We start from the raw sequence: 26,690 nt of genomic DNA, 5'->3' as shown, positions 1-26,690 counted from the left end.
AAAGTCCTGAAACCCAAATATATCAATAAAGGAACAAGGTCCATAAAATACATAAAGGAATACACACCTGTTCAAAACAACTAGGTTGTTTAATATGTACTGAGAGTGAAATGTTCAGGGTGATAATGAGTGAAATACACAAGCAAAAAACTTACCTGCAAGTTCCTATTATTCGTTTGTCAGCTCCTCCTAGCTTCCTCCTATCCCCTACCCCTGCAAACCCAGCACTCACTTCTGAGAACATTGGAGGCTCATCCCAGATGGGGTGGAGAAAGCCTCCAGCATTTCCTGCTGCTCCTGTGACAGTGAGGGTAGGGAGCTGAAGGAGGGTATGCGAAGTCAGATGGAAGATGAAGACTCTGAATTTCATCAGGGATGGCATCCCTCACAAACAGCTCCTCATTCACGATGCATAGACTGGGAAATAAATGGGCCCTCAGACAACTGACAAAAGGACAACCCCACACCACTACCAATGATGCTACTCCCACTGCCACTCGGCGAGGACATTACTTCCGTACTCCAACAGTGGATGCCACCCAGATTTCTAGGCTGCTAACTCTGTCCCTTCCACAGAGCTTACCCTTGGAGAGATTGTCTACTAGCTTCACTAGATTTCTAGTTTACCTGCAACCCAGGGAAGATTTCACACTTGCATTTTCCCTTTACAAAAGCCTAAGGGAATGGACAGTCTAACCCCATTTTCAAGAAAAACACTGAGTCACAAGGAAGTCATGTGACTTGATCAAGGTCACAACCTACTGAGTGCGGGGTCAGCAATAGAACCCAGTGCTCTAACCCCAGAGCCCACGCTCTTAACCCCTATGCTGGACTGCTGCTTGGATCTACCTGTTGGCTTCCACAATGTTGAGAAAACCCCAAGGAAATGCATGTTTCCACACCCCTGGGCCCAGGCTGGGCTGGGTGTTCCCACCCACAGTACAGCACTCACCCGGAACTGCTGGCAGGGATAGCGATGAAGGTCCGGGTGAAGGCATGCACAGAACCTTGAGACTTTCCTTCCACTTCCACAAAAAACAAACAACAGCCCCTTAGAGTCACACATGCTTCACACGCTCACACTGCCTTCCCCTGTCAGGGTCTGGCTTGATTCTCATGCCAAAGGGAACAACTGTTCACTGGGAATCAGGGTGTCGGGGTGGGGAGGGCAACAATAGGGGCCATCTGCTCTCACTGACAGGGATGTTACCACGTGCCGGGCCCTGGGACAACCCCTTCACAAGTTCATAGGTTTCATTTTGTACAGCTACCCAGAGGTGGGATTTATTAAGTCCATGTGGCAAATGAGGAAAAAAGAGGTTAGGTAATGGGCCCAAGTTCTCAGAGTAAGCATCTAGGCTGACAGCCATCAAAGGCCACAGTGTGTGCCCATAACGCCCGAGCTGTGTGGGCATCGATGCAGGTCATACCAGGATGGCTTGGGGGCAGAAGGGATTCAGGAGAACACAGAGGGAACAGGAAGGAAAGGGGAGGGATAAGGGATTTGGGAGAGTTCAGAGAGGGAGCCCAGCTGGGGGGAGGAAGCAGTGGGACATCTGGAGAGGGGAGTCTACACACACTCACCTTCCTTGAACACCCCGTTGACAGAGAAGCAGAGCATCCTTTCCTGAAAGGGAAGGGCCCAGGTGCTCAGTCACCACCTACACCTCCTACCCACCTACAGTTTTCTGGGCCTGCTCCAGAGAAGAAGCAGGTGCTCACCGTCTGGAACCACATGTCCACCACAAAGGAGAGGAGGTCATGCTGAGTTTTGGGCAACACACAGAGGGAACACACAATGTCACGTTTTGTATGCTTCAGCAGCTGAACCCGCAGGTCTGTGGGGAGGACAGCGAAAGTCATGGTTGCCACACCCTGGGCCCCATGACTGACCCCTTCATGCCCCCGTTCCCTGCCCAATCTAACCCATCACACACGCACAGGGGTCCTTGAGGTTCTTCATATTCCTGTTATCCTTGAAGTACTCAAACAAGCTGCTTCTAGGAGAAAAGAGGAACAGGAGGTGGTGGTCTGGCCAGTGTGGGTGTTTCCTGAAGCTGGCCGGTGTATACTGGGGAGCCAGACGGCCCAAGAGCAGGGCCTGAGCTGTGATACTCACGGGGCTTGGTCCGTGGGATTGAAGAGAACGGTCAGGGAGAAGCAGGCCTCATCGTGATAAGCACCAAGGAGACCCTGTCGGACTCCAGAATCATAGATCAAGTAATACCTGTGGGGGAGCAAAAGGGACAGATTGTCTGTGTGAAACGGGCCCCAGATGAGATGTGATAGACCCAGTCAGCACTCCTGAGCCTGGGTGACCTCACAATCCTAGCCCTCCCCTTCCTCACATTCCCAGGAGTGCTTACTGTTGCAGGAATTGCAGGACTAGACTCTTCAGCACATCAGATCCAAAGGAGCTTCCCTGGAATCAAAACAGTCCTCAGGACTATGGCTGATACTCTGTCCTCATGCACCACCTGAAACCTCCTGGATCTCCACTCCTCACCTTGCAGGTTGGTAACTTCTTGTGAGCTTCAATACCAAAGTTAGTAGGTGGAAGTGGCTCCTGGCCATCCTGGGAAGGGAGAGGAAGTCATCAGTGAAGGCCAGGGACGTGGTCTTGGATAGTCAGGAAAAGGCCCAGGACAGGGTTAGGGTCAGAAGTCGGATGTGAAAGAGCCCTGGAAATGTCAATGGGCAGAGCTATATTTGGATCATCATCATGGGGTCCCTGAAGCCTAAGGAGAATTCCTGTGAAGAAAGTTCACATCCTTTGTCAGGTGCCCACATGGGTCTGTCCACCAATGAGAATTAAGGGTGAGATCCAAAAATGTAACTTGGGCCAGTCCTAAGGAGGATCAGGGTAGGTTGTGGGCAGTGTCAGTGCCACTTAGAGGAGTCAATGACCACAGAATACACTTACCAGGCACAATAGCTTGGGGAACAATTCCAGGATGGAGCTGCCAAAATTAACAAAACAGAAAAAGTAAGTGAACCTGCAGAGCAGCCCTGCCTCACGGGAGCAGGCACACCTACAGCAGACACAAAGCCACTTATACCAGTGTCCCAGCCTTCCAGGGACCTGGGCACCTTCCCCATGGACTGACCCATAGGAAGAGCACTCACTCTTCCTCCTTCCTCCACTCCCTCCCTCCTCCCTCTTCTTCTCCCCGGGTAGCTCCCACCTAGACCGATCTGACTCCTTTCTCCAGTGGCATAAAGAGAAGCATTTGGGGCTGGGTGCCTTTCCTTCACCTTCCCTGGCTGGCCCTGGGACCCCGGGTAGAAGTGCAAAACTTGCATGTGTTTGGCTAGGGGCCCATTGGATGCTCGTTGAAACTTTGTCACCTGTGTGAACTCAGTCTGTCCTGAGCAAGGGAAACGAAGCAGCCACAGGGGCTAGAGACTGTCCCCAGAAGGACTAAATGGTCAGGCCCCAGCTCAGCATGGAGTTGAGGGTCTGTAGTCTCCTCCTACGATCACCGCCTTCCCCCCTCATGGCCCCTGTGCTTGTCTTAGTTGGTCCCGCACCTGATGAACCATAACTGTGAGGCTACCCAGGGCTCCTCTGAAGGACCAGGCAGGATGATGTGATGTGTGGAGGGAGGGAGGGGCAGTACCTCTAAGAGGTCTGTCCTTCTGTCTCCTCAACCACTTTTGTCATCTGCCTTCCACTGCTACCCTGGAAAGCCCTGTGCTCACTTGGGGAGGCCCACTTCTGACCCCTGACTCAGGGAAACCTGGTATTTCTCAATGAGGGCCCAAATCGTGGCACCGGGCCAGAAGAACAGATGTCATAATGGCAGCCACCCAAAGCCTCAGCCCTCAGCATGAGGCAGGAAAGTCCCCACATCAGCCTGGGATTAGAGGGGAGACCTTTTTGGACCAAGGGAAAGAAGACTCTTCTCAGGGCAGGGGAGGTAAGCCCCATCTCAGTGCAGAATAGAAGGCCTGTCTCAGCATGAGACCCTGGGCTGGAGAACAATTCTCATTCCAGGTCACCAGCATTCAACCCTGTTCTTGGTGAGGAGGGGGTGTCCTGCTTTCTGGAGCACACTCTTGAGAGGGCATGCTAGAGAAAACAGGGTGCACAGAGGAGGGAAACCGACTCCAAACCAGCAGAACAGGTAGGCAGGTCAGAAGAAGGAAAGGAGTCCTCTAAGCACAGATGAGGGACACAGAGAAGAAGAGCATAGGGCCTGCGGTCATCCCAGAGGTTCAGGGTTGCTGCCTCCTGCCAACAGGCACCATCAGGGGTAGCTCAGGCTCGCCGGGGGTGACAGAGGGTACAACTGACCTTATGTTGGTTGACTTATCTGGGATGGTGGTGCATAGACTGTTTCTGTTTGCACTCATCTCTTCTGGCCACAGCCCTTTGCCCTTGGCCAACTGCCCTGCAGACTTCACCTATAATTATGGGAAACAGCTACGTGGACCAGAGAAAGAGAGCCAGGATGATCTGCACCCCAAGTCCCTTTCTTTTCTAATGAATCCACTTCCCTGTCACCACTCCATGAGACCTCCCACCTTCCTTTCAAAAAAGGATCTATGCAGCAAAGTTTACTCCATTGTTGGAGAGGTTCAAGTCCTCAATGTTGGAGGCATTCTGCATAGTGTTGGACAGGTCATCCAGCTGATAAGAGTTTCTGGTTGCTCTGGTTAAAGAACAAACGCTACAATAACGAAAGAGTTAGAGGTCCCCAACAGGAGTTATGTGGAAACAATCTGCCTCTTCTACCTAATCTCTCCACCCTCACCATCAACCCCAGCACTGGGCCTACATCCTCACCTTGGGCATGTTCCCTTCATCGATCTGCAGGGAGGCAGCCATGCAGATTCTAGGGTTCGGTGCTGTTTCAGTATCACAGGTCATCCAATCTCAAGAAAGCCAAGAGGAGGAAATCCGAACAATGAAAGGGGCCCGGCTGGTAAAGCTGCAGCACCAACACCTCCCCAACTTACCATCCCTAAATCGCCTTCCCAGACAGACCCCTCTGCCCTCACCTGCCCTAGAATCACTGCTATAGCCATACCAGGGTCAAAGCAGAGTCTTTGGATGTCAAGAGAATCCGGGGAGACACCACATTGCTTGTTCATGGTCAGCTGCAGAGTTAGACATGGGGTTCAGTGGCTCTGAGTCTGAGGTGGTGAAGGGGGGCAATAGGTGGGGGAAGAAGAGGTGGGTCTGGATGTGGATGCACAACTTGTCTTGAGTCTGCATTACCTTTATCATCTCTGCCTTTTCTGACTTCAGCTCCTTCTGCACAGAATGTGGTGCATCAGAACGGTTGATAATGACAGATATCTGTAAAAGGGGCTGTGTAAGAACCAGGAAATCTGAGCCTTGGGATCAAGCAAGACCTTGCCCCTGTCCTGCCCTCTCGACCATAGCTAGACTTGGTCATACCCTTGACACACACCTTCTCATTATCCTCATCCCAAATCTTGCCGTTGACAGTCTTCAACGCGAAGGCAATGCTGGCATCCTCAACAAAGAACTGCGCCTGCATTTTCTCGTAGTGAAACTATAGGGAGAGTGGCAAGAGAAACGGAATATGAGACCAGAGCCACTGCTCATCTGTCCTGTTTCCTCTCATCCACTTCACTGCCCTCTCTTACTTCGACTGGAGTGAAGGGGACACTGCACTGCTTCTGAATCAAATTCAGCAACCACTTCTCATCATATCTTATGCCAAATGGAATCTAGGAGCCAGAGAAAAGACGGGAGAGGAGATTGACATAATGGAATCTAAGGTTAAGATAAAACCCAACCATGTATTTCTTTCAAATGCTTTTGTCAGGCTTTAAAATAATCTTTTTGAGATAGGGTAATATCCATTATTGCTACCTTTTGTACCAGACATGGATTTCCTAAATACCCTTTCTTCCCATTCAAATAGTTTTCCTCAAATAATCAACTTAAGATGCTTAACGTGTGAAATAAGTCAGACAGAGAAAGATAAGTACCATATGATCTCACTTATTTGCGGATTCTAAAGAAAAGAATAAGTGAATGAACTAATCAGAAACAGTTTGGGAGACAATGAGGAAAAACTGAGGGTTGCTAGATGGGCGGGAGGGGTGGGGGGTGGGGGGGAGGGTGAGGGGATTGGAGGGCAGTCGGTGACCACACGATGGCCACGGGGTTTGAAAATTAATCTGGGGAACGTAATTTGGTGGTTACCAGAGTGTAAGGGGGTTGGGGGGGGGGATGAGGGTGAGGGGGATCAAATGTATGGTGATGGAAGGGGAGCTGATTCTGGGTGGTGAACACACAGTATGACTTATGGATGATGTGATACAGAATTGCACACCTGAAATCTATGTAATTATACTAACAATTGTCACCCCAATAAATTAAAAATAAATTAAAAAAAAAAAGATGCTTAACGTGTACTTCCTTTTATAAAGTTCCAAGAGATCCAATCTAAGGCAAATGTGGCCTGCTCCTCTGACAGAGACTGCAGAGTCTCAGCCTCTTCCCACACTCAGCTTGGACCAAACTGAGCCTTCCAGGGTGGAGCTGCTCCATCTCCTTAGCAGCAGTTTCCTCCTTCGCTTTTGGATAACTTCTCCCATTCTGCCTGCAGTCAGTGTGTTCCCTTTATATTGCTTCTTTGAGTCTGCCCTTAGATGACCTAGGACGTTAACTCTTAGTAATAGAAAGAGAGATTACTAACTCCTCTGTCCCAGAAAACTACCTAGCATCTACATGAGTTCACCTCAACTCCTTCTGTTCACCTTCTACATATTAGGTCCCTTTTTCCAGGACACTCACAATGACCTTGAACCAGCTCCCCGAGGTCTCATCCTGCTTCTCCTCCATTCTCTCTGGAGGCTTTTGCTCTTTCTCCATGTTAGCACGGGTTTGGTCACGTTTCTTAAAATTTTCTCTCTGATAATAGCATGGAATGGTATAGGGAGCACTGTGGGGAAGTGGAGAGAAATAAGTAGTCCATATATGTTCAGAATGTCTTCTGTATGTGTTTGTCCCACCAATACCAGGGCAAAAATAAAGTTTGCTCAACCATTAACCCGATCCTATCATTTTTCATTCTTCCAGGTTGACATATTTAACTACAGGGTTATGAATTCCACTGGCTGGTATATTTCAGCCACGTTGACTGATCACTTACTATCTTATTCCGGTGCCCATGTGAATGCCAGTTGTTGCTGTATCTCCATCTTGCTGCTGGTGGGATGAAAAATGAATGCCAGAACGGACGTGTTCAGACACATAGTTATATCTCCTTTGATACATAGTCCTGCCTCTTGGTCTCCTTTGTAAGGTGTTATCTTGGGTATTGTGCCCTGACATTGAGAACAAAACATCAATGCTCCTAGTACCAGGAAAAGTCCTGGGGAAATATCATAGGTAATGAAGAAATATCACTGACTTTTATAATCTCAAATGAAATACATCACAGTGCTAAAATCGTTGAGAGACTTCACTGTGGTTCCACTTCCTGAGAGATGAGAGGTAGGGAGCATTTGCAGCCAAGAAGAAAATAAGCACAGAGGAGAGGGTTTGGGTGTTGGGTTTAATCTTTAATGTCAGTCCCTGCTCTGTCCCTTTCAGGCCTAGTGACCTGGGACAAGTTGTTTATCATCTCTAACTTTCACTTCTCTCCTCTGCTCTAAAGGGATAATAAAATCTACTCTGAAAGTTTGGTGTTATGGTACAAGGGTCAAAGGTAAGTTTCCACCTGAGAGAACAATTAGAGAAATGAAAGAGAAGTCTCATGAAAATATCCAGAATGAAGCCTTCAGAGACATAACGTGGAGAATACCAAAAGAGAGGGGGAGAGAATTAAAGGAGATGTAGTGAACCTATCTAACCCATGTTTAATTTGAGTCCCAGAAAGGAGAAAGAACAGTATAGAAGTGGCGTTTGAAGTGATCTTGGTTGAGAAATTTCCAAATGTAACAAGATATCAAGCCAGTATAACAATATTAATAGGTGAAAAAGTATGGTTTAAGGAAAAAGATTCCTTAAGAAATGATATACTCTTAATAATTATATTAATGTAGCAAAAACTGGGAACGTTTGTGACCAGAAGACTTAAATAAAAGAAATATTAAAGTTCTTCTTAAGGCACGGGAAATATGATCCCCGATGGAGGTACATAGATGCAGGAAAGAACAGATGATGACATGTGTGATTAGGAAAATCTAAGTGAGTATTGACTATATAGCAAAATGATAATAATTTATCCTGTGGGTTTAAATATATATATTTATATATATTTGAAAATATATATTTGAAAATATATATATTTGAAATATATATATTTGAATATATATATATATATATATATATATATATATATATATATATATATATATAATTGAAAATGCATGACAATAACTTGGGAGGCAGTAAAATGGGGTCAAAGTGTTCCAAGGTCCCTTCATTGTCTGAGGAGCTTTAAAGAACTAATTTACATTATACTGTGTAAATTAAAAAAATGTACATTGTAATCTTAAGTGTAAACACTATGAGAATGGCAAAAGAATGTTTAACTACATAGCCAAATGAGGGAACAATTTAATAGTTACGAATGTTAATCATTTCAAGAAAAGGAGAGAAAAGTGACTTAGAGTAGGCAACAATAAGAGTACAGTACTATGGTATATATAAACCAATTTATGTCTATATTTACAACAACGGTTTCAGACTAAATATTCCAAATAGAAAGACAAATATTATAAAAATGGATAAAAAAAATAATTCCATCAAATGGTCCTGCAAAATTTAATTATCCAAAAATTTTGAAATTAAAAAATGACAAAATGTATACCATTTGTACTCTAACCTACTAAAAGCTTGTTTAACCATATTGGTAGAAGAAATGGTATAATTTAAAGGAAAAACATTACTGGAAAAAAGAGGGAGATTTCATTATTATAAAAGGTTCAATGCAAAATGAAGACAGTGTAAACATTTTTTTAATTTGTATGCATGTCTTAGAGGCAACATATGCAAAGCAAAAGCTGATAGAAGTAAATGGAGAAATGGACAAATCCATGGTCACATTGGGCAATTTTCACACGCCTCACTGAGTGATACATAAAATGGTAAACAAAAATTGAGTTAGATCGAGAAGATTTAAAAATGTGAATTAAGTAAATTAACAAATTTAGTTAATTGACATAGAACAATGCACATAAGTACACAGGGAATATTTCAGAATAGATCATATGTTGGGACATAAAGTAAGCCTCAATAAACTGTTAAGGGGTAATACAATCTACCCTGAATAACTGATGTAAGATTCAAGGGTAATAGTGCGTTTTCTGTCCCACCACTCATCTCTAATATAAATCCAAAGAATGTTAATGTATACCAATACCCCCCCAAAACTTGGTGTCCCTTCTGACTCTCCAAACCCTGGATCTGAGGACTACATGACTCGGGTCTTTCCCCTCAAACAGGGAAAAATTTTCACCTCAGCCATGACCCCTTCCATGGGAGGGGATGTTTACCATATGGAATCAGATTGGGTGTGTCAGGGACCACTTGGCTCCTTTCCTCAAGAGGGTGGAAAATAGTCCACCTGGGCCCTGCCACCCCTCTTCTACAGGGGAGTTGGTTGGGTGTCCTGTCTGTGGGTTGGGTTACAGGAGGGGACCCAGAACCCCCCCAGTCCTGTGGGAATCTAAGGCCAAGGCCTATTGCTGACCAACTTACCCATGGTGTGGTCTGAAGGCAGTGACCAATGTCTTCACAAGCTCCTTTTGAAGAGAATCTGTGCAGTCTACAGCTGGAGGTTTGGAGAAGATCAAGGGCTGCTGAGGAAGATGAGAGCTGATCCCAATCCACTTTGTCAGTGCCACACAAACAAGATGGAGCCCTTACTGGAAGTCCCTTCCCCAATGGCATAGAGAAGAAATTCTTGAGAGCCAGAGGAGACTAAACTTCTTGCAATCGCTGCTCTTTGAGTTTGCTACCAGTCTAACACCCAGGAAACTGTTCCCAACAGAACCAACCCTGCGAAAGAGGCCAACTAGAGTGAAGAGGCCTGGGGCCTAGGTAATTGTATCTAAACACAGGGAACTCTAAACACCAAGCTCTGTGTTGGCTGCATTACATTGTGTTCCTTCATTCTGCAAATCCAGAGAACTTTGAGTGCCAGCTGTAGACAAGGCTTTCTATTTGCTACATTTCATGTGTTCTTTCATGTATTCTTCACAAGGGGACTCTGATAACAGAATCACTAGCTTTCCAAGGTTACTGAGGCTGAACGAGATGCTTGAGCTTGTCAGATGCTAACTGGAGAAACAGAGACTTGAATTGAATTCCATGGAATGGGGATGACTGCTCCATGCACAGCTTTACTAAATCTTGCTACATTATGTGGAATTTTCTTAGGTTAATGTAACAAAATGTTCCGAAAATAATTACATGGCTGGAATTAACTCCATTCCTACCCAGAGAGATAATACCATAAAACGAAAAAAAAGAAAAGAAAGAGAAAAGAAAACCAGATATGGAAAATATAAAGGAAATAGCAAACAGAGTTTGATGGATCATTATAATGAGAGTAGAAAAAAAACAAAAAAACAAATCATGAACTTTCCTTAAAAACAAGGGGAGGCATCACTGCATAAATTATATAAATGTCTAACCACTATGCTGTATATCTTAAACTAATATAAAATAATATTGAATGTCAATATAACTGAAAAAATAATAAATAAATAAATAAATAAATAAATAAATAAATAAAAGATAGATCCCTTCTAGTGGTCAGAGCCAGAATTGTAGCTCTGATAGACCAGAGGGCTTTGCAAGGGGGAAGAAAGAAAAGCCTCCGCTGCAGTGCATCAGGCAGAACTTTCTCGAATTTTTTACCATTTTCTTGAATTTTCCACTCCTTGTCCACAATCCCTTCCTGGATCTCTATGTTCTGAGAGAGTTAAGTCCAGCCCATGAGAGAGGTGAAGAAAAATCTGCATATGAGAGTGTAAACATTTGAGGAGAGGCATAGTGTAAGACAGAAACGCACATACACAGGTAAACTGTCAACTCAAAAGTTGACCTTTTTTCATTTTTTATAAAACAGTATCGCATGAACAGTTTATAACATTATATATATATATATATATATATATATATATATATACACACACACACATTATATATATAAACTTTTTATCAAATGGTTATACAAATTTGCCTAAACACAAAATATTAAACATTAAACATGTATACTTAGAAAATGAAATCATTCTGTACCTTCTGTCTATATCGTATGATCCCCTCACAGTCAATCACAGATGTGCAAGACATCCAATGTAAATAGATTGGTACATATTTTCTAGATGTGTTTTTCCTTGGGTAAGGTGTACCTAACTTGAAACCTATGAATTTGTACCAACTGGATGAACAGTTATAGATATATATATATATATATATTTATTCCCAGCTTTTCAAACTTTTAATTTTTTTCTTTTGACAATACAGAAATTGCTTTAATTTTCATGGATTTTTTCTTTATTTAAAAATAATACAGCTTTGGCAAAATAAAAATGAGTAATACATAAGATTGCATCAAATACTGGGAATTTTAGATTCAAAGCACTGAAGGCTTCAGGGTACAATAGAATGGAAAAAAAAACATTAGACCTAATTCTATATTTGTAAATAATGGGGGAAATAATTGAATACTTGTTTTCTCATGAGAGATACCAAGTGCCTCTGGCTTAAAATAAAACCTCCTTCCCTCCAGGAGGTTACTTTTCCTGTGCTCTTGCCTGGGTCCACACATCACCCCCAGGACAGTTCAATCCATGTGGCCCTATATTTAGGTCTCCAGGCTAAGGGATGGGATTTCATCTCAATCTCCATACCCATATTCAAGACCAAGACATGAGGGAGAGAGTTGTTTAAGTACTCCATCAGCATGATATAGCACCAAGGGAATTCAAAACAAGATACGTGACCCAAGAAAAGCTTTTAATTATGTTACAAACTTAATTAGAGAATTTAAATGGAAGTTTAAAAAAAAACTTCTGTACACAGATGGCTAATAGACATGTGAAAAGATGCTCAACTAATCATCAGATAAATGCAAATTAAAACCACAACGAGATATCACTTCACACCTATCAGAAAGGCTATCTATCTTCAGTACCATTAATAAATCAATAAACAACAGTTGGCAAGGATGTGGGAAAAAAGGGCACCCTCATGCAATGTTGGTGGTATGGTAAATTAGTGCAGCCACTATGGAAAACAGTATGGAGATTTCTCAAAAAAGTGAAAATAGAGCTGCCATACAATGTAGCAGTTCCACTTCTGGGCATCTAGCTGAAGGAAACAAAAACACTACTTTGAAAAGATACACGTATCCATCCCTGTGTTCACTGCAGCATTACTAGCAATAGCCAAAATACAGAAGCAACCTAGATGTCCATCAATAGATAAATAGATAAAGAAGATGTGCTATATATACACAATGGAATATTATTCAGCAATAAAAAAAATGAAATCTTACCATTTGCAACAATATGGAAGGACCTAAAGGGTATTATGCTAAGTGAAATAAGTCAGACAGAGCAAGACAAATATCATATGATCTTGTCTATATGTGGAATCTAATGAACAAAATACATGAATAAACAAAACAGAAACAGACTTAAAGATGGGAGGTCTGACAATTAAGCTTGCAAACTTGTTGCAACGATGTTGCTAACCTTTTTTGATATCAGAGGTAGGGATTATTCATTATGAATTTGTACCAACTGGACGAACAGTTAACCAAGTTTACTATTTGGAAGTGCTGAAAAGGCTGCGTGAAAAAGTTAGATGACTTGAACATTTCACCAACAATTCATCGCTCTTGCATCATGACAATGCACCAGCTCACACAGCACTCTCTATGAGGGAGTTTTTAGCAAGTAAACAAATAACTGTATTGGAACACCCTCCCTGCTCACCTCATCTGGCCCCCAATGTGTTCTTTTTTTTTTTTACCTGAAGCTAAAGGAAATATTGAAAGGAAAACATTCTGATGACACTCGGGGCATCAAGGGTAATACGACCACAGGTCTGATGGCCACTCTAGAAGAAGAGCTCCAAAATTACTTCAAAGGGTGGACTAGGTGCTGGCATCCGTACATAGCTTCCCAAGGGGAGTACTTCAAAGGTGACCATAGTGATATTCAGCAATGAGATATGTAGCACTTTTTCTAGGATGAGTTCGCAAACTTAATTGTCTGACCTCGTACAAAGAACAAACTGATGGTTGCCAGACAAGAGGAGGGTTGGTGAGCTGGGTGAAAAAGGTGAAGGGATTAAGAAGTACAAATTGGTAGTTACAAAACAGTCATGAGGATGTAAAGTGCAGCATAGGGAATATAGTCAATAATATTGTAATAACTATGTACAGTGCCAGGTGGGTACTAGACTAATCAGACGGGATCACTGCATAAATTATATAAATGTCTAACAACTATACTTTACACCTGTACACCTGAAACTAATATTGAATGTCGAAAACGAAAAAAAAAAAAGAAAGAAAAACCTTGTCTATCCCAAACAAAAACGTCACATAAAAGGAAATGTAAATTATTGGAAAAGTACTTGTAACATATTTTATAAGCAAATGTTTACTATTCTGTTATATAAATAAATCTGATTAGTAAAACAGTGTCATTCAAAGTCTACTGAAATAATTCACATCAGAACTATGCATCACAAACATAAACATTAAACAAGTACAAAAACATTTATATATGTATGTATGTGTGTACTCTATTTACATTTACATATATACATAAACATAGACACATAATATATGAAGAACAGTGTATACGTACTGTGACCAAAATTTGGAAGAGTATACATGTTCATGTAAATTTACTTATATAGTATTGTACACAGAAAAATATATCTGGGAACTATAAATTGCCAAGGATGTACATCTTGCTATGTAGCAAAATGAAAACATATACAAAAATCTTTTCTCTAATAAATAAATACTTTTGCACTGCATTAGCTTTTATAATAAATATACTAAGTTGAAATCAGTAAAATAACTGATATAAAATTTTATAACATTATAGTATATACCTGGTGGGGAATTTCATTACAAAAATGATATGTATGTATGTAGCATAACTCTATATAGCTGCATCTATATATTTTTCACATTATTTTTGTCTCTCCGTCACACACATACAGGTTTCTTGTCAGAGTTGGAAGGGAGGGGCTAAAGAAAACTTCTTGCCACCAGATTTAAAGTATGTGCGTTCTGACTCACCCTTAATGCTTCACTTACCACAAAATCTTCCAGAAATTTCCCCCTAATGGGGACCTTGCTCCCTCTCTCTTTCCAAGACTTCCTAAATTATGTCCAAATTCCCATTCTAGATGTGTTCATCAGGTGGCACGGACCTCCAATCTCTGAATTTTCCCCAGTGAAAAATATTATTTGGGAAAATAAAACTCTGTTAAAAGTTATTTTGCACTGAGAGTGGTAAAAGAACCTGTAAAATAAAATTATGCTCAAATTAATTTACCTGATGATTTTTTTCTCTTTGGTTTCACAGATAGAAATCATAATAATATCATACTCCTCTTACAAGGCTGGTGGATATTATAAGCCTGAAGTGGGAGCAAAGAGGGCAGAAGGAGCTCAGGAAATTTCTACAATTGTCCTGTAAAGTTTTTCCCAGCACGCCAAATTGCTGGGTAAGGGATTTCCACACTGAATTTCCCAAGGGATAAACTATGTTATAAAGTATTTCCTTCCTGTTATATCTGGCTAGTCTCCACTCTTTCCTCTTCTGCTGGCCTAATGCCTGCTTAGCCTCAGATTGCACATTAAGCTTCACTTCTTATGCGAAGTCTCAGACACACCCTACTGGTTTGATTGCCATTAGGCATCTAGTAAGTCCACCACCCTTATTATCTCCAGATATACATTTCATGTAAAAGGGGACCGAAGACTGTGAGTTCAGATTTTCTCGTGGGCTGCAGCTTCACACAGTAGACTGAAGGCTGAAGTATTCAAATATATTATCTGAAGATTTGCTTCAGATTCACCTCTTCCACTTTTGAGAGGAATGCCTGGAACACAGGTCAGTTCAACAATGGAACCTCAGAGTTATTGCACAAATAACAACTGGGGTGTGTACTTCAGAGAAGCTGTAGAGATGGTAGATTGATGCTTCCTCTTCAAAAAGAGCCCATGAGAGTACTGTAATGACAGTATGTAATTTTGCATGGCAAAGACCAAATGAACCTTCCAGAGGTAGAATTGCAAATTTGAAAGTTTTTAAATAATTTGCTTTGTGGAATATTCAAATACACTTCAAAACGTTTAAACAAATTTTGAAAATAGTAAAAAAAGTTAAAGAAGGAAGCAAAAATTTCTGTTAAAGCCTGATGAGGTATCATCATTCTTCATATTTTCAATTGCGTGCATAATATGACACTCAGTTATCTCTCATTTTAAATTCTTATTTTTATTTATTTTCTTTCAGTTACAGTTGACATTCTATATTATTCTATATTAGTTTCAGGTGTACAGCATAGTGGTAGGACATTTATATAATTTATACAGTCATTCCCCGCAGTTAATCCAGTACCCACCTGGCATTGTACATAGTTGTTGAAACATTGTTGACTATATTCTCCATGCTGTACTTTACATCCCTGTGACTATTTCGTAACTACCAATTTGAATTTCTTTTTTTTTTAATGAAATTTATTGGGGTGACAATTCTTAGTAAAGTTACATAAATTTCAGGTATGCAATTCTGTATTACGTCATCTATAAATCCCATTGAGTGTCCACCACCCAGAGTCAGTTCTCCTTCCATCACCATATCTTTGATCCCCGTTAACCTCATCTACCAATCCCCTCCCCCCTTACCCTCTGGTAACCACGAAACTATTGCCTGTGTTTATGACTTTTTCTCTCTCATTTGTTTCTCTTCTTCTTTCGTTGTTTTCGGTTCATATACCACATACCAATGAAATCAAATGGTTCTCTGCTTTTTCTGTCTGACTTATTTCGCTTAGCATTATAATCTCAAGATCCATCCATGTTGTCACAAATGGTCCTATATCATCTTTTCTTACCATCGATAGTATTCCATTGTGTATGTATACCACAACTTCTTTATCCATTCATCTATCGAAGGATGTTATGTTAGTTTCCATGTCTTGGCCACCGTAAATATAGCTGTAATGAACACTGGAGCACACTCGTCTGTATGTATAAGTGTCTTCAGATTTTTGGGGTAGATAGCCAGGAGAGGGATTACTGAGTCATATGGTAATTCTATTCATAATTTTTTGAGGAACCTCCACAGTGCCTTCCATAGCGGCTGCACCAGTCTGCATTCTCACCAACAGTGTATGAGGGTTCCTTTTTCTCCAGAGCCTCTCCAACACTTGTTACTATTTGTATGGTTCATGATAGCCATTCTAACTGGGGCAAGGTGATATCTCATTGTGGTTTTTCTTTGCATTTCTGATGAATAGTGATGTTGAGCATTTTTTTGTATGTCTATTGGCCATTTGAATGTCCTCTTTGGAGAAATGTCTCTTCAGGTCTTCTGCCCATTTTTCAATTGGGTTGTTTGTTTGTTTTTCGTTGAGTTGCATGAGTTCTCGTATATTTTGGATATTAGCCCCTTATCGGAGGCACTGTTTCCAAAAATTCTCCCATTCAGTTGGTTTCCTCTTTATTTTGTCGATGGTTTCTTTTGCTGTGCAAAAGTTTTAAGTTTGATAAAGTCCCATTCATTTATTTTAGCTCTTACTTCCCTTGACTTTGGAGTCAAATTCATGAAATGCTTGATGAACCCAAGGTCCATAAGTTTAGTATCTATGTTTTCTTCTATGCAGTTTATTGTTTCAGGTCTTATGCTTAAGTCTTTGATCCATTTTGAATTAGTTTTGGTACATTGTGACAGATAGCAGTCCAGTATCATTCTTTTGCATGCGGCTATCCAATTCTCCCAGCACCATTTATTGAGGAGGCTGTCTTTTCTCCATTGTATGTTTTTTGCTTCTTTGTCAAAAATTTTCTGTCCATATTTATGTGGTTTTATTTCTGGGTTCTTAATTCTATTGAATTGGTCTACGTGTCTTTTTTTCTCCCAATACCATGCTGTTATTTTTAAAATTGAACTTCATTGGGGTGACAATTGTTAGCAAAGTTACATAGATTACAGGTGTACAATTCTGTATTACATTATCTATACATCCCATTGTGTGTTCACCACCCAAGGTCAGATCTCCTTCCATCACCATATATTTGATCCCCCTTATACTCATCTAACACCCCCATCCTCCCATACCCTCTGGTAACCACCAAATCTGTGTTTATGAGTTTTTGTTTCTCATTTGTTTGTCTTGTTCTTTTCTTGTTTGTGGTTTATACACCACATGTCAGTGAAATCATATGGTTCTCTGCTTTTTCTGTCTGACTTATTTCACTTAGCATTGTATTCTCAAGATCCATCCATTTGTCACAAATGGTCCCATTTCATCTTTTCTTACTGCCGAATAGTATTTCATTGTGTATATATACGACAATTTCTTTATCCATTCATCAACTGAAGGACATTTTGGTTGTTTCCATGTCTTGGCCACCGTAAATAAAGCTGCAATAAACATTGGAGCACACGTCTTTATGGATAAATGTTTTCACATTTTTTGGATAGATACCTAGGTGTGGGATTCCTGGGTGATAGGGTAACTCTATTTTTAATTTTTTGAGGAACCTCAACACTGCCTTCCATAGAGGCTGCACCAGTCTGCATTCCCAACAACAATACATGAGGGTGCCTTTTTCTCCACAGCCTCTCCAATACTTGTTACGATTTGTCTTGTTGATGATACCCATTCTAACTGGGGTGAGTTGATATCTCATTGTGTTTTTTATTATTATTATTATTTTTTTTTAATTTATTGGGGTGACAATTGTTAGTAAAATTACATAGATTTCAGGTGTGCAATTCTGTATCACATCATCTATAAATTACATTGAGTGTTCACCACCCAGAGTCAGTTCTTCTTCCATCACCATATATTTGATCCCCCTTACCCTCATCTCCCACCCCCCAACCCCCTTACCCTCTGGTAACCACTAAATTACGTTCCTCAGATTAATTTTCAAACCCCGTGGCCATCCTGTGGTCACCGACTGCCCTCCAATCCCCTCACCCTCCCCCCCACCCTCCACCCCTCCCGCCCATCTAGCAACCCTCAGTTTTTCCTCTTTGTCTCCAATACTGTTTGTGATTAGTTCATTCACTTATTCTTTTCTTTAGATTCCGCAAATAAGTGAGATCATATGGAACTTATCTTTCTCTGTCTGACTTATTTCACTTAACATAAAGAAGAAAGAAATCTTACCATTTGCAACAACATGGATGGACCTAGAGATCATTGTGGTTTTTATTTGCATTTCTATGATGATTAGTGATGTTGAGCATTTTTTTCATATGTCTATTTGCCGTTTGTATGTTCTCTTTGGAGAAATGTCTCTTCAGGTCGTCTGCCCATTTTTCAATTGGGTTGTTTGTTTTTTTGTTGTTGAGTTGCATGAGTTCCTTGTATATTTTGGCTATTAGCCCCTTATTGGTGGCACTGTTTGCAAAAATCTCCCATTCACTTGGTTGCCACTTTATTTTGTCGATGGTTTCTTTTGCTGTGCAGAAGCTTTTAAGTTTGATATAGTCCCGTTCATTTGTTTTAGCTATTACTTCCCTTGCCTTTGGAGTCAAATTCATAAAACGTTCTTTGAACCTAAGGTTCATAAGTTTAGTACATATGTTTTCTTCTATGCAGTTTATTGTTTCAGGTCTTATGCTTAAGTCTTTGATCCATTTTGAATTAGTTTTGGTACATTGTGACAGATAGCAGTCCAGTTTCATTCTTTTGCAAGTGGTTATCCAATTCTGCCAGCACCATTTATTGAAGAGGCTGTCTTTTCTCCATTGTACTTTTTTTGCTTCTTTGTCAAAAATTATCTGTCCATATTTCTGGGGGTTTATTTCTGGGTTCTCAATTCTATTCCATTGGTTTATGTGTCTGTTTTTCTGCCAATACCATGCTGTTTTGATTATTGTTGCCCTGTAGTACAAGATAAAGCTAGGGAGTGTGATACCTCCAGCATTGTTCTTTATTCTTAAGATGGCTTTGGCTATTCGGGGTCTTTCGTTGTTCCAAACAAATCTTATCATTTTTTGTTCTATTTCTTCAAAAAATGCCATTCGGGAAATTCAGGATTGACGTCATCAAAATGGCGGCGTGAGGTGAGCCTGTGTAAAGCTCCCCTGGAATTCACAAGTAATCGAACACCAATAACTCCACAAAAGCCTCCTTGAACAGCAGACAGGCAAGACGAAGAGGCACACTACTGAATTCACCAAAAGGTGGGCGAATCGCGTGAGCGGGGGAGGAGGGAAGGAAGAAGTGGGGAAATGGAGTCACATGGGTGCAGTACACAGACCTAGCTCAGTGCTCCGAGCTCACTGCATCCCAGAACTACCACAGCTGCGGGAGAGGGAAGAATTCAGACTGCTAGGGCTGTGCTTATGGCCTACAGTGCTGAGGGACCAGCATATAACACGGCTGAACCCAACGCTCAGAAAGACACCCTGGAGAAAAGACTGAGGGAAGAAGGCTGAAAAGGGTGGTTTAAGCCCTCACTGCCGAGCAGAGAACGGAAGCCTTAGGCACTGAGACTAGCTGCCCCCACCCTACCCTCCCAGACCTCGCCCCGCCCCCACATGCCTGGTGAAAGAAGCGGAACAGTAGCAGTGTCAAATCAAAAGAACAGAATATTTGCTGTTCTGAGAACTCTGTACAACAGACACAGATTGGCAGCCCAACAAGTTCCGGCAAAGGGGAGGGAGCTATGGAAGCAGGACCGGCTGTGGTGGTGGTCGTCGCAATTGCTCTGGGCAACCTCTCACAAGTCACCCCGCCCCTGGCCCCACCTATCTGAGCGGATATCTACAGGAGTAAAGAGAACTGCTGAAACATTCGGGCTCTGAATCTGGTGCAGGAAGAGCTTTGGAACTTCAAAAGCTCTCTGCATGCCCACAGAGACTCTGCGCCCTGTGACCCAGTTGAACTATTAACAGAGTAGAAGCCCGTCTCCCAGGGAATCGCCCCATTGTGCGACAGGCTGGAATAATGCAGAGAAAACATAGCACTACCATGTGAGAGAGAGAAAAAAAAGGCTACAGTCGGAGAGAAAATAAAACATTCGGCCAACAAGTACTGGAAAACCAAAGAAAGACTTCTTCCTATCATCCTGTTGCAGAAGCCACTCCTGTAGATGTCTAGGAAGAGAAATAATAAATCAGTAACTGCCATGAATAACCAAGGCAACAAGACAGCTCAGAAAGAAAGTGAAAAGTCTCAAGTAAAGGAATTTAAACATATGGAAATATGTGATTTAAATGACAGAGAATTCAACATTGCAGTTCTGAAACAACTCAACGAGATGCAAGAAAACACAGAAAGGCAGTTTAATGAACTCAGAAACACAATCAAAGAGCAACATGAGCATTTTACAAAAGAGATTGAAATTTTAAAAAAGAACCAAATAGAATTTCTGGAGATTAAGAACTCACTAGAAGAAATCAAGAAGGAAATAACCAGCTTAGGTAATAGAGTTGACCAGATGGAGGAAAGAATCCGTGACATCGAAGATACAAACCTGGAAATGACAAAGATGGAAGAAGAAAGACTTAAGAGTTAAAAGAAAGGAAAGAACTCTCCAAGAACTTTCTGACTCCATCAGAAAGAGCGATATAAGAATAATGGTCATACCAGAAGGAGAAGAAAGAGAGAAGGGAACAGAGAATATATTCAAACAAATTGTTGATGAGAACTTCCCAAACTTGTGGACAGAACTGGATCCTCCAATCCAAGAAGCAAATAGAATACCTAATTACCTCAATCCCAACAGGCCTTCTTCAAGAAACATTGTATTGAAGCTGTCTAAAATGAACAACAAAAAAGAATCCTCAAGGCAGCCAGGGAAAAGAAGACGGTAACCTACAAAGGAAAGCCCATTAGATTATCATCAGATTTTTCAGCAGAAACTCTACAAGCCAAGAGGGAGAAGAACCAAATATTCAAACTATTGAAAGAGAGAAATGATGAGCCAAGAATAATATATACAGCAAAGTTATCCTTTAGATATGAAGGAGGAATAAAGATCTTTCAAGACGTACAGAAGCTGAGGGAATTTTCTAACACAAGACCTGCACTACAAGAAATACTAAAAGAGCCTATTCGACCACCATTAACAGGGACAATTTCTGGCAACCAAAACATAAAAAAAGGGAGAGTAAAGGCCTGAACCGGAATATGGGAATGGAGAAAGTAAGCGTGCTGAAGAAGATGGAATACTCTAATATCAAACTCTCTTTTACATAACCTTAAGGGTAACAACTCAAAAAAAATCAAGAACTGAAATATATACTGTAATAAAAGAAGAAACAGAGAGAAACATCATAGAAAACCACCGCACAGAAATAATAGACAACAACAAAAAGGCAAAGAAACAATGGAGACACAGCCTTACCAGAAAACTAAAGATAGAATGACAGGAAATCCTCACATATCAATAATCACCTTAAATGTAAATGGACTGAACTCACCAATAAAAAGCCACAGAGTAGCAGATTGGATCAAGAAACTAAACCCAACCATATGCTGTCTCCAAGAGACACATCTCAGCTACAAGGACAGGCATAGACTCAAAGTGAAAGGGTGGAAATTGACACTCCAGGCAAATGGTACCCAGAGAAAATCAGGTGTACCCATAATGATATCAGATGAAACAGACTTCTGGGTGAAAAAGACAAGAGACAAAGATGGACATTTCATAATGGTAAAGGGGACTATACAACAAGAAGACATAACAGTCATCAATATTTATGCCCCCAATCAGGGAGCACTGAAATATACCAAGCAACTACTAACAGAGCTAAAGGGAGAAACTGACCAAATCACAATTATATTAGGGGACTTAAATACATCACTGACAGCAATGGATAGATCATCCAAACAGAAAACAAATAACGAAATAGCAGCTCTAAATGACACATTAGATGAAATGGATAATTGACATATATAGAGCACTTCATCTTAAAACATCAGACAATACATTCTTTTCTAGTGTACATGGAACATTCTCAAGGATAGACCATATATTGGGACATAAAATCAGCCTCAGCAAATTTAAGAAGATTGAAATCATACCAAGCATATTCTCTGATCACAAGGCTTTGAAATTGGATATCAACTGCAAAAAGAAAGCAGGAAAAAACACAAATACATGGAGATTAAACAACATACTTTTAAAGAACGACCGGGTCAAAGAAGAAATTAGAGGAGAGATCAAAAGATACATAGAAACAAATGACAATGAAAATACATCCTACCAAAATTTTGGGGATGCAGCGAAGCAATTTTAAGAGGGAAATTTATATCATTACAGGCCTATCTCAAGAAATAAGAAAAATCCCAAATAAATAACCTCATGTTGCACCTTAAAAAACTAGAAAAGAAGAACAAGTGAAACCTAAGGCCAGCAGAAGAAAGGAAATAACAAAAATAAGAGCAGAACTAAATGAAATAGAGAACAAAAGGACAATAGAAAAAATTAATGTCACAAAGAGCTGGTTCTTTGAAGAGATTAACAAAATAGACAAACCCTTAGTTAGACTCACTGAGATAAAAAGAGAGAAGACGCTAATTAACAAAATCAGAAATGAAAAAGGGGAAGTTATCCCGGACACCACAGAAATACAAAGGATCATCCAAGGATACTATGAAGGACTATATGCCACCAAATTCAATAACCTAGACGAAATGGACAAGTTCTTAGAAACATATGGCCTTCCAAGGCTGAACCATGAAGAACTGGAAAATCTAAACTGACCAATCACCAATAACGAAATTGAATCAATCATCCAAAACCTTCCCAAAAGTAAAAGTCCGGGACCAGATGGCTTCACTAGTGAACTCTACCAAACCTTCAAAGAGGATCTAATACCAATCCTGCTCAAACTCTTCCAAAAAACTGAATAAGAGACAGTACTCCCTAATTCATTTTATGAGGCCAACATTACCCTGATACCAAAACCTGGTAAGGACAACACAAAAAAAAGAACACTACAGATCAATATCTCTGATGAATACAGATGCGAAAATCCTAAACAAAATTCTAGCAAATCGAATACAACAATGCATTAAAAAGATTATTCATCACGACAAGTAGGGTTCATCCCCGGGCACAAGGATGGTTCAACATCTACAAATCCACCAATGTGATACATCACATAAACAAAATAAAGGACAAAAATCATATGAATGTATCAATTGATGCAGACAAAGCATTTGACAAGATACAACATCCATTTATGATTAAAACACTTAATAAAATAGGAATAGAAGGAAAATACCTTAATATAATAAAGGCCATATATGACAACCCTCAGGTAATCTCATAAATAATGGTGAAAAACTGAAGCCCTTTGCTCCACGTTCAGGAACACGACAGGGCTGTCCCCTATCACCTCTGCTTTTCAACATAGTGTTGGAAGTCCTTGCCAGAGCAATCAGGCAAGAGAAAAAATAAAAAGCATCCAAATTGGGAATGAAGAAGTTAAATTACCACTCTTTGCAGATGACATGATGCTATATATAGAAATGCTAAAGATTGCATCAAAAAGCTATTAGAAACAATCAACGAATACAGTAAAGTTGCTGGCTACAAAATCAACGTACAAAAGTCCATTGCATTCCTATATACTAACAATGAAATCTCAGAAAAAGAAATACAAAAACCAATTCCTTTTGCAATTGCAGCAAAAAGAATAAAATACCTAGGAATAAACTTAACCAAGGATGTGAAGGACCTATATGCTGAAAAGTATAAGGCATTTTTGAAAGAAATTGAAGAAGACACAAAGACATGAAAGACATTCTGTGCTCATGGATTGGAAGAATCAACATAGTTAAAATGTCCATATTACCCAAAGATATATACAGATTTAATGCAATCCCCATCAAAATCACAATGGCATTTTTTAAAGAAATACAATAAAAAAATCATCAGATTTGTTTGCAACCACAAACGGCCCCGAATAGCCAAAGAAATTTTAAGAAAAAAGAACAATAGTGTATCACACTCCCTGACTTTAGCTTGTACTATAGGGCAACAATAATCAAAACAGCATGGTATTGGCAGAAAAACAGACATATAGACCAGTGGAATAGAATTGAGAACCCAGAAATAAAACCATATACATATGGACAGATAATTTTTGACAAAGAAACTAAAAACATACAATGGAGGAAAGACAGCCTTTTCAATAAATGGTGCTGGGGGAATTGGATAGCCACATGCAAAAGAATGAAACTGGACTGCTATCTGTCACCATGTACCAAAATTAATTCAAAATGGATCAAAGACTTAAGCATAAGACCTGACACAATAAACTGCATAGAAGAAAACATAGGCACTAAACTTATGGACCTTGGGTTCAAAGAGCATTTTATGAATTTGACTCCAAAGGCAATGGAAGTAAAAGCTAACATAAACGAATGGGACTATATGAAACTTAAAATCTCCTGCACAGCAAAAGTAACCATCGACAAAATGAGGAGGCAACCAACTGAATGGGAGATGATGTTTGCAAACAGGGCCTCTGATAAGGTGCTAATATCCAAAATATACCAGGAACTTATGAAACTCAACAACAAAAAACAAACGACCCTGAAGAGACATTTCTCCAAAGAGGACATACAAATGGCAAATAGACATATGAAAAAATGATCAACATCACTAATCATCAGAGAAATGCAAATAAAATCCACAATGAGATATCACCTCACACCAGTTAGAATGGCCATCATCAACAAGGCAAATAGTAACAAGTGTTGGAGAGGCTGTGGAGAAAAAGGAACCCTCATACACTGTTGGTGGGAATGCAGATTGGTGCAGCAGTTATGGAAGGCTGTGTGGAGGTTCCTCAAAAACTTACGAATAGAATTACCATATGACCTAGCAATCCCTCTCCTGGGTATCTACCCAAAAAATCTGAAAACATTTATCCATAAAGACACGTGTGCTCTAATGTTCATTGCAGCTTTGTTTATGGTGGTCAAGACATGGAAACAACCAAAATGTCCTTCGATAGATGAATGGATAGAGAAGTTGTGGTATATATACACAATGGAATATTATTTGGCGGTAAGAAAAGATGATATAGGAACATTTGTGACAACATGGATGGATCTTGAGAGTATGATGCTAAGCGAAATAAGTCAGACAGAAAAAGCAGAGAACCATATGATTTCACTGATATGTGGTATATAAACCAAAAACAACAAAAGAACAAGACAAGCAAATGAGAAACAAAAACTCAAAGACACAGACAATAGTTTAGTGGTTCCCAGAGGGTAAGGGGGGTCAGGGGTGGGAGATGAGGGTAAGGGGGATCCAATATATAGTGATGGAAGGAGAACTGACTCTGGGTGGTGAACACACTATGGGATTTATAGATGATGGAATACAGAATTGTACACCTGAAATCTATGTAATTTTACTAACAATTGTTAACCCAATAAATTTTTTTTAAATGCTATTGTTATGTTGATGGGGAATGCATTAAATCTGTATATTGCTTTGGGTAATATGGCCATTTTAAATATGTTCATTCTTCCAATCCATGAGCACAGAATGTCTTTCCATCTCTTTATATCTTCTTCAATTTCTGTTAAAAATGTCTTGTAGTTTTCAGCATATAGGTTTTTCACATCCTTGGTTAAGTTTATTCACAGGTATTTTATTCTTTTTGCTGCAATTGCAAATGTATTTTTTTTTAATTTCTTTTTCTGAGATTTCTTTGTTAGTATACAAGAATTCAATGGAATTTTGTACATTGATTTTGTAGCTGGCAACTTTATTGTGTTCGTTGATTGTTTCTAATAGCTTTTTGGTGGAGTCTTTAGGGTTTTCTATATATAGCATCACGTCATCTGCAGAGTGACAATTTAACTTCTTCATCCCCAATATGGATGCCTTTTATTTCTTTCTCTTGCCTGATTGCTCTGGCAAGGACTTCCAACACTATGTTGAAAAGCAGAGGTGATAGGGGACAGCCCTGTCATGTTCCTGAAGGTAGATCAAGGGGCTTCAGTTATTCACCGTTAATTATGAGATTAGCTGAGGGTTTGTCGTATATGGCCTTTATTATGTTAAGGTATTTTCTTTCTATACCTATTCTATTAAGTGTTTTAATTATAAATGGATGTTGTATCTTGTCAAATGCTTTTTCTGCATCAATTGATAGAATCATATGATTTTTTGCCCTTTATTTTGTTTATGTGATGTATCACATTGATGGATTTGCGGATGTTGAACCATCCTTGTGCCCCGGGGATGAACCCCACTTCATCATGATGAATGATCTTTTTAATGCATTGTTGTTTTCGATTTGCTAGAATTTTGTTTAGGATTTTTGCATCTGTATTCATCAGACATTGGTCTGTAGTTTTCTTTTTTTGTGTTGTCCTTACCAGGTTTTGGTATCAGGGTAACGTTAACCTCATAAAATAATTTAGGTAGTACTGTCTCTTCTTCAATTTTTATGTACAGTTTGAGCAGGTTTGGTGTTGGATCCTCTTTGAAGGT

The 26,690-nt window shown here is 40.2% G+C and overlaps 1 protein-coding gene across 1 annotated transcript in view; it reads right to left on the bottom strand.

Annotated features, from left to right (window-relative positions):
* Positions 1-228: 228 nt before the first annotated feature.
* NXF3 (nuclear RNA export factor 3) overlaps positions 229-26,690 on the bottom strand; it is a 47,205-nt gene continuing 20,743 nt past the window's right edge. Inside the window, 18 exon segments of the mRNA XM_033133869.1 lie at positions 229-336; positions 339-417; positions 953-1,025; positions 1,585-1,627; positions 1,723-1,838; positions 1,942-2,000; positions 2,120-2,227; positions 2,367-2,422; positions 2,507-2,575; positions 2,924-2,960; positions 4,298-4,407; positions 4,790-4,878; positions 5,034-5,103; positions 5,225-5,305; positions 5,421-5,525; positions 5,620-5,703; positions 6,779-6,926; positions 7,137-7,311. Of these exon segments, the coding sequence (XP_032989760.1) occupies positions 229-336; positions 339-417; positions 953-1,025; positions 1,585-1,627; positions 1,723-1,838; positions 1,942-2,000; positions 2,120-2,227; positions 2,367-2,422; positions 2,507-2,575; positions 2,924-2,960; positions 4,298-4,407; positions 4,790-4,878; positions 5,034-5,103; positions 5,225-5,305; positions 5,421-5,525; positions 5,620-5,703; positions 6,779-6,926; positions 7,137-7,311 (1,610 nt within the window).

Source organism: Rhinolophus ferrumequinum, chromosome X, assembly GCF_004115265.2.
Source record: "Rhinolophus ferrumequinum isolate MPI-CBG mRhiFer1 chromosome X, mRhiFer1_v1.p, whole genome shotgun sequence".
NCBI lineage: Eukaryota > Metazoa > Chordata > Mammalia > Chiroptera > Rhinolophidae > Rhinolophus > Rhinolophus ferrumequinum.
Note: the sequence above shows the minus strand (reverse complement) of the source record. Positions and strands in the feature narration are given on the sequence as shown.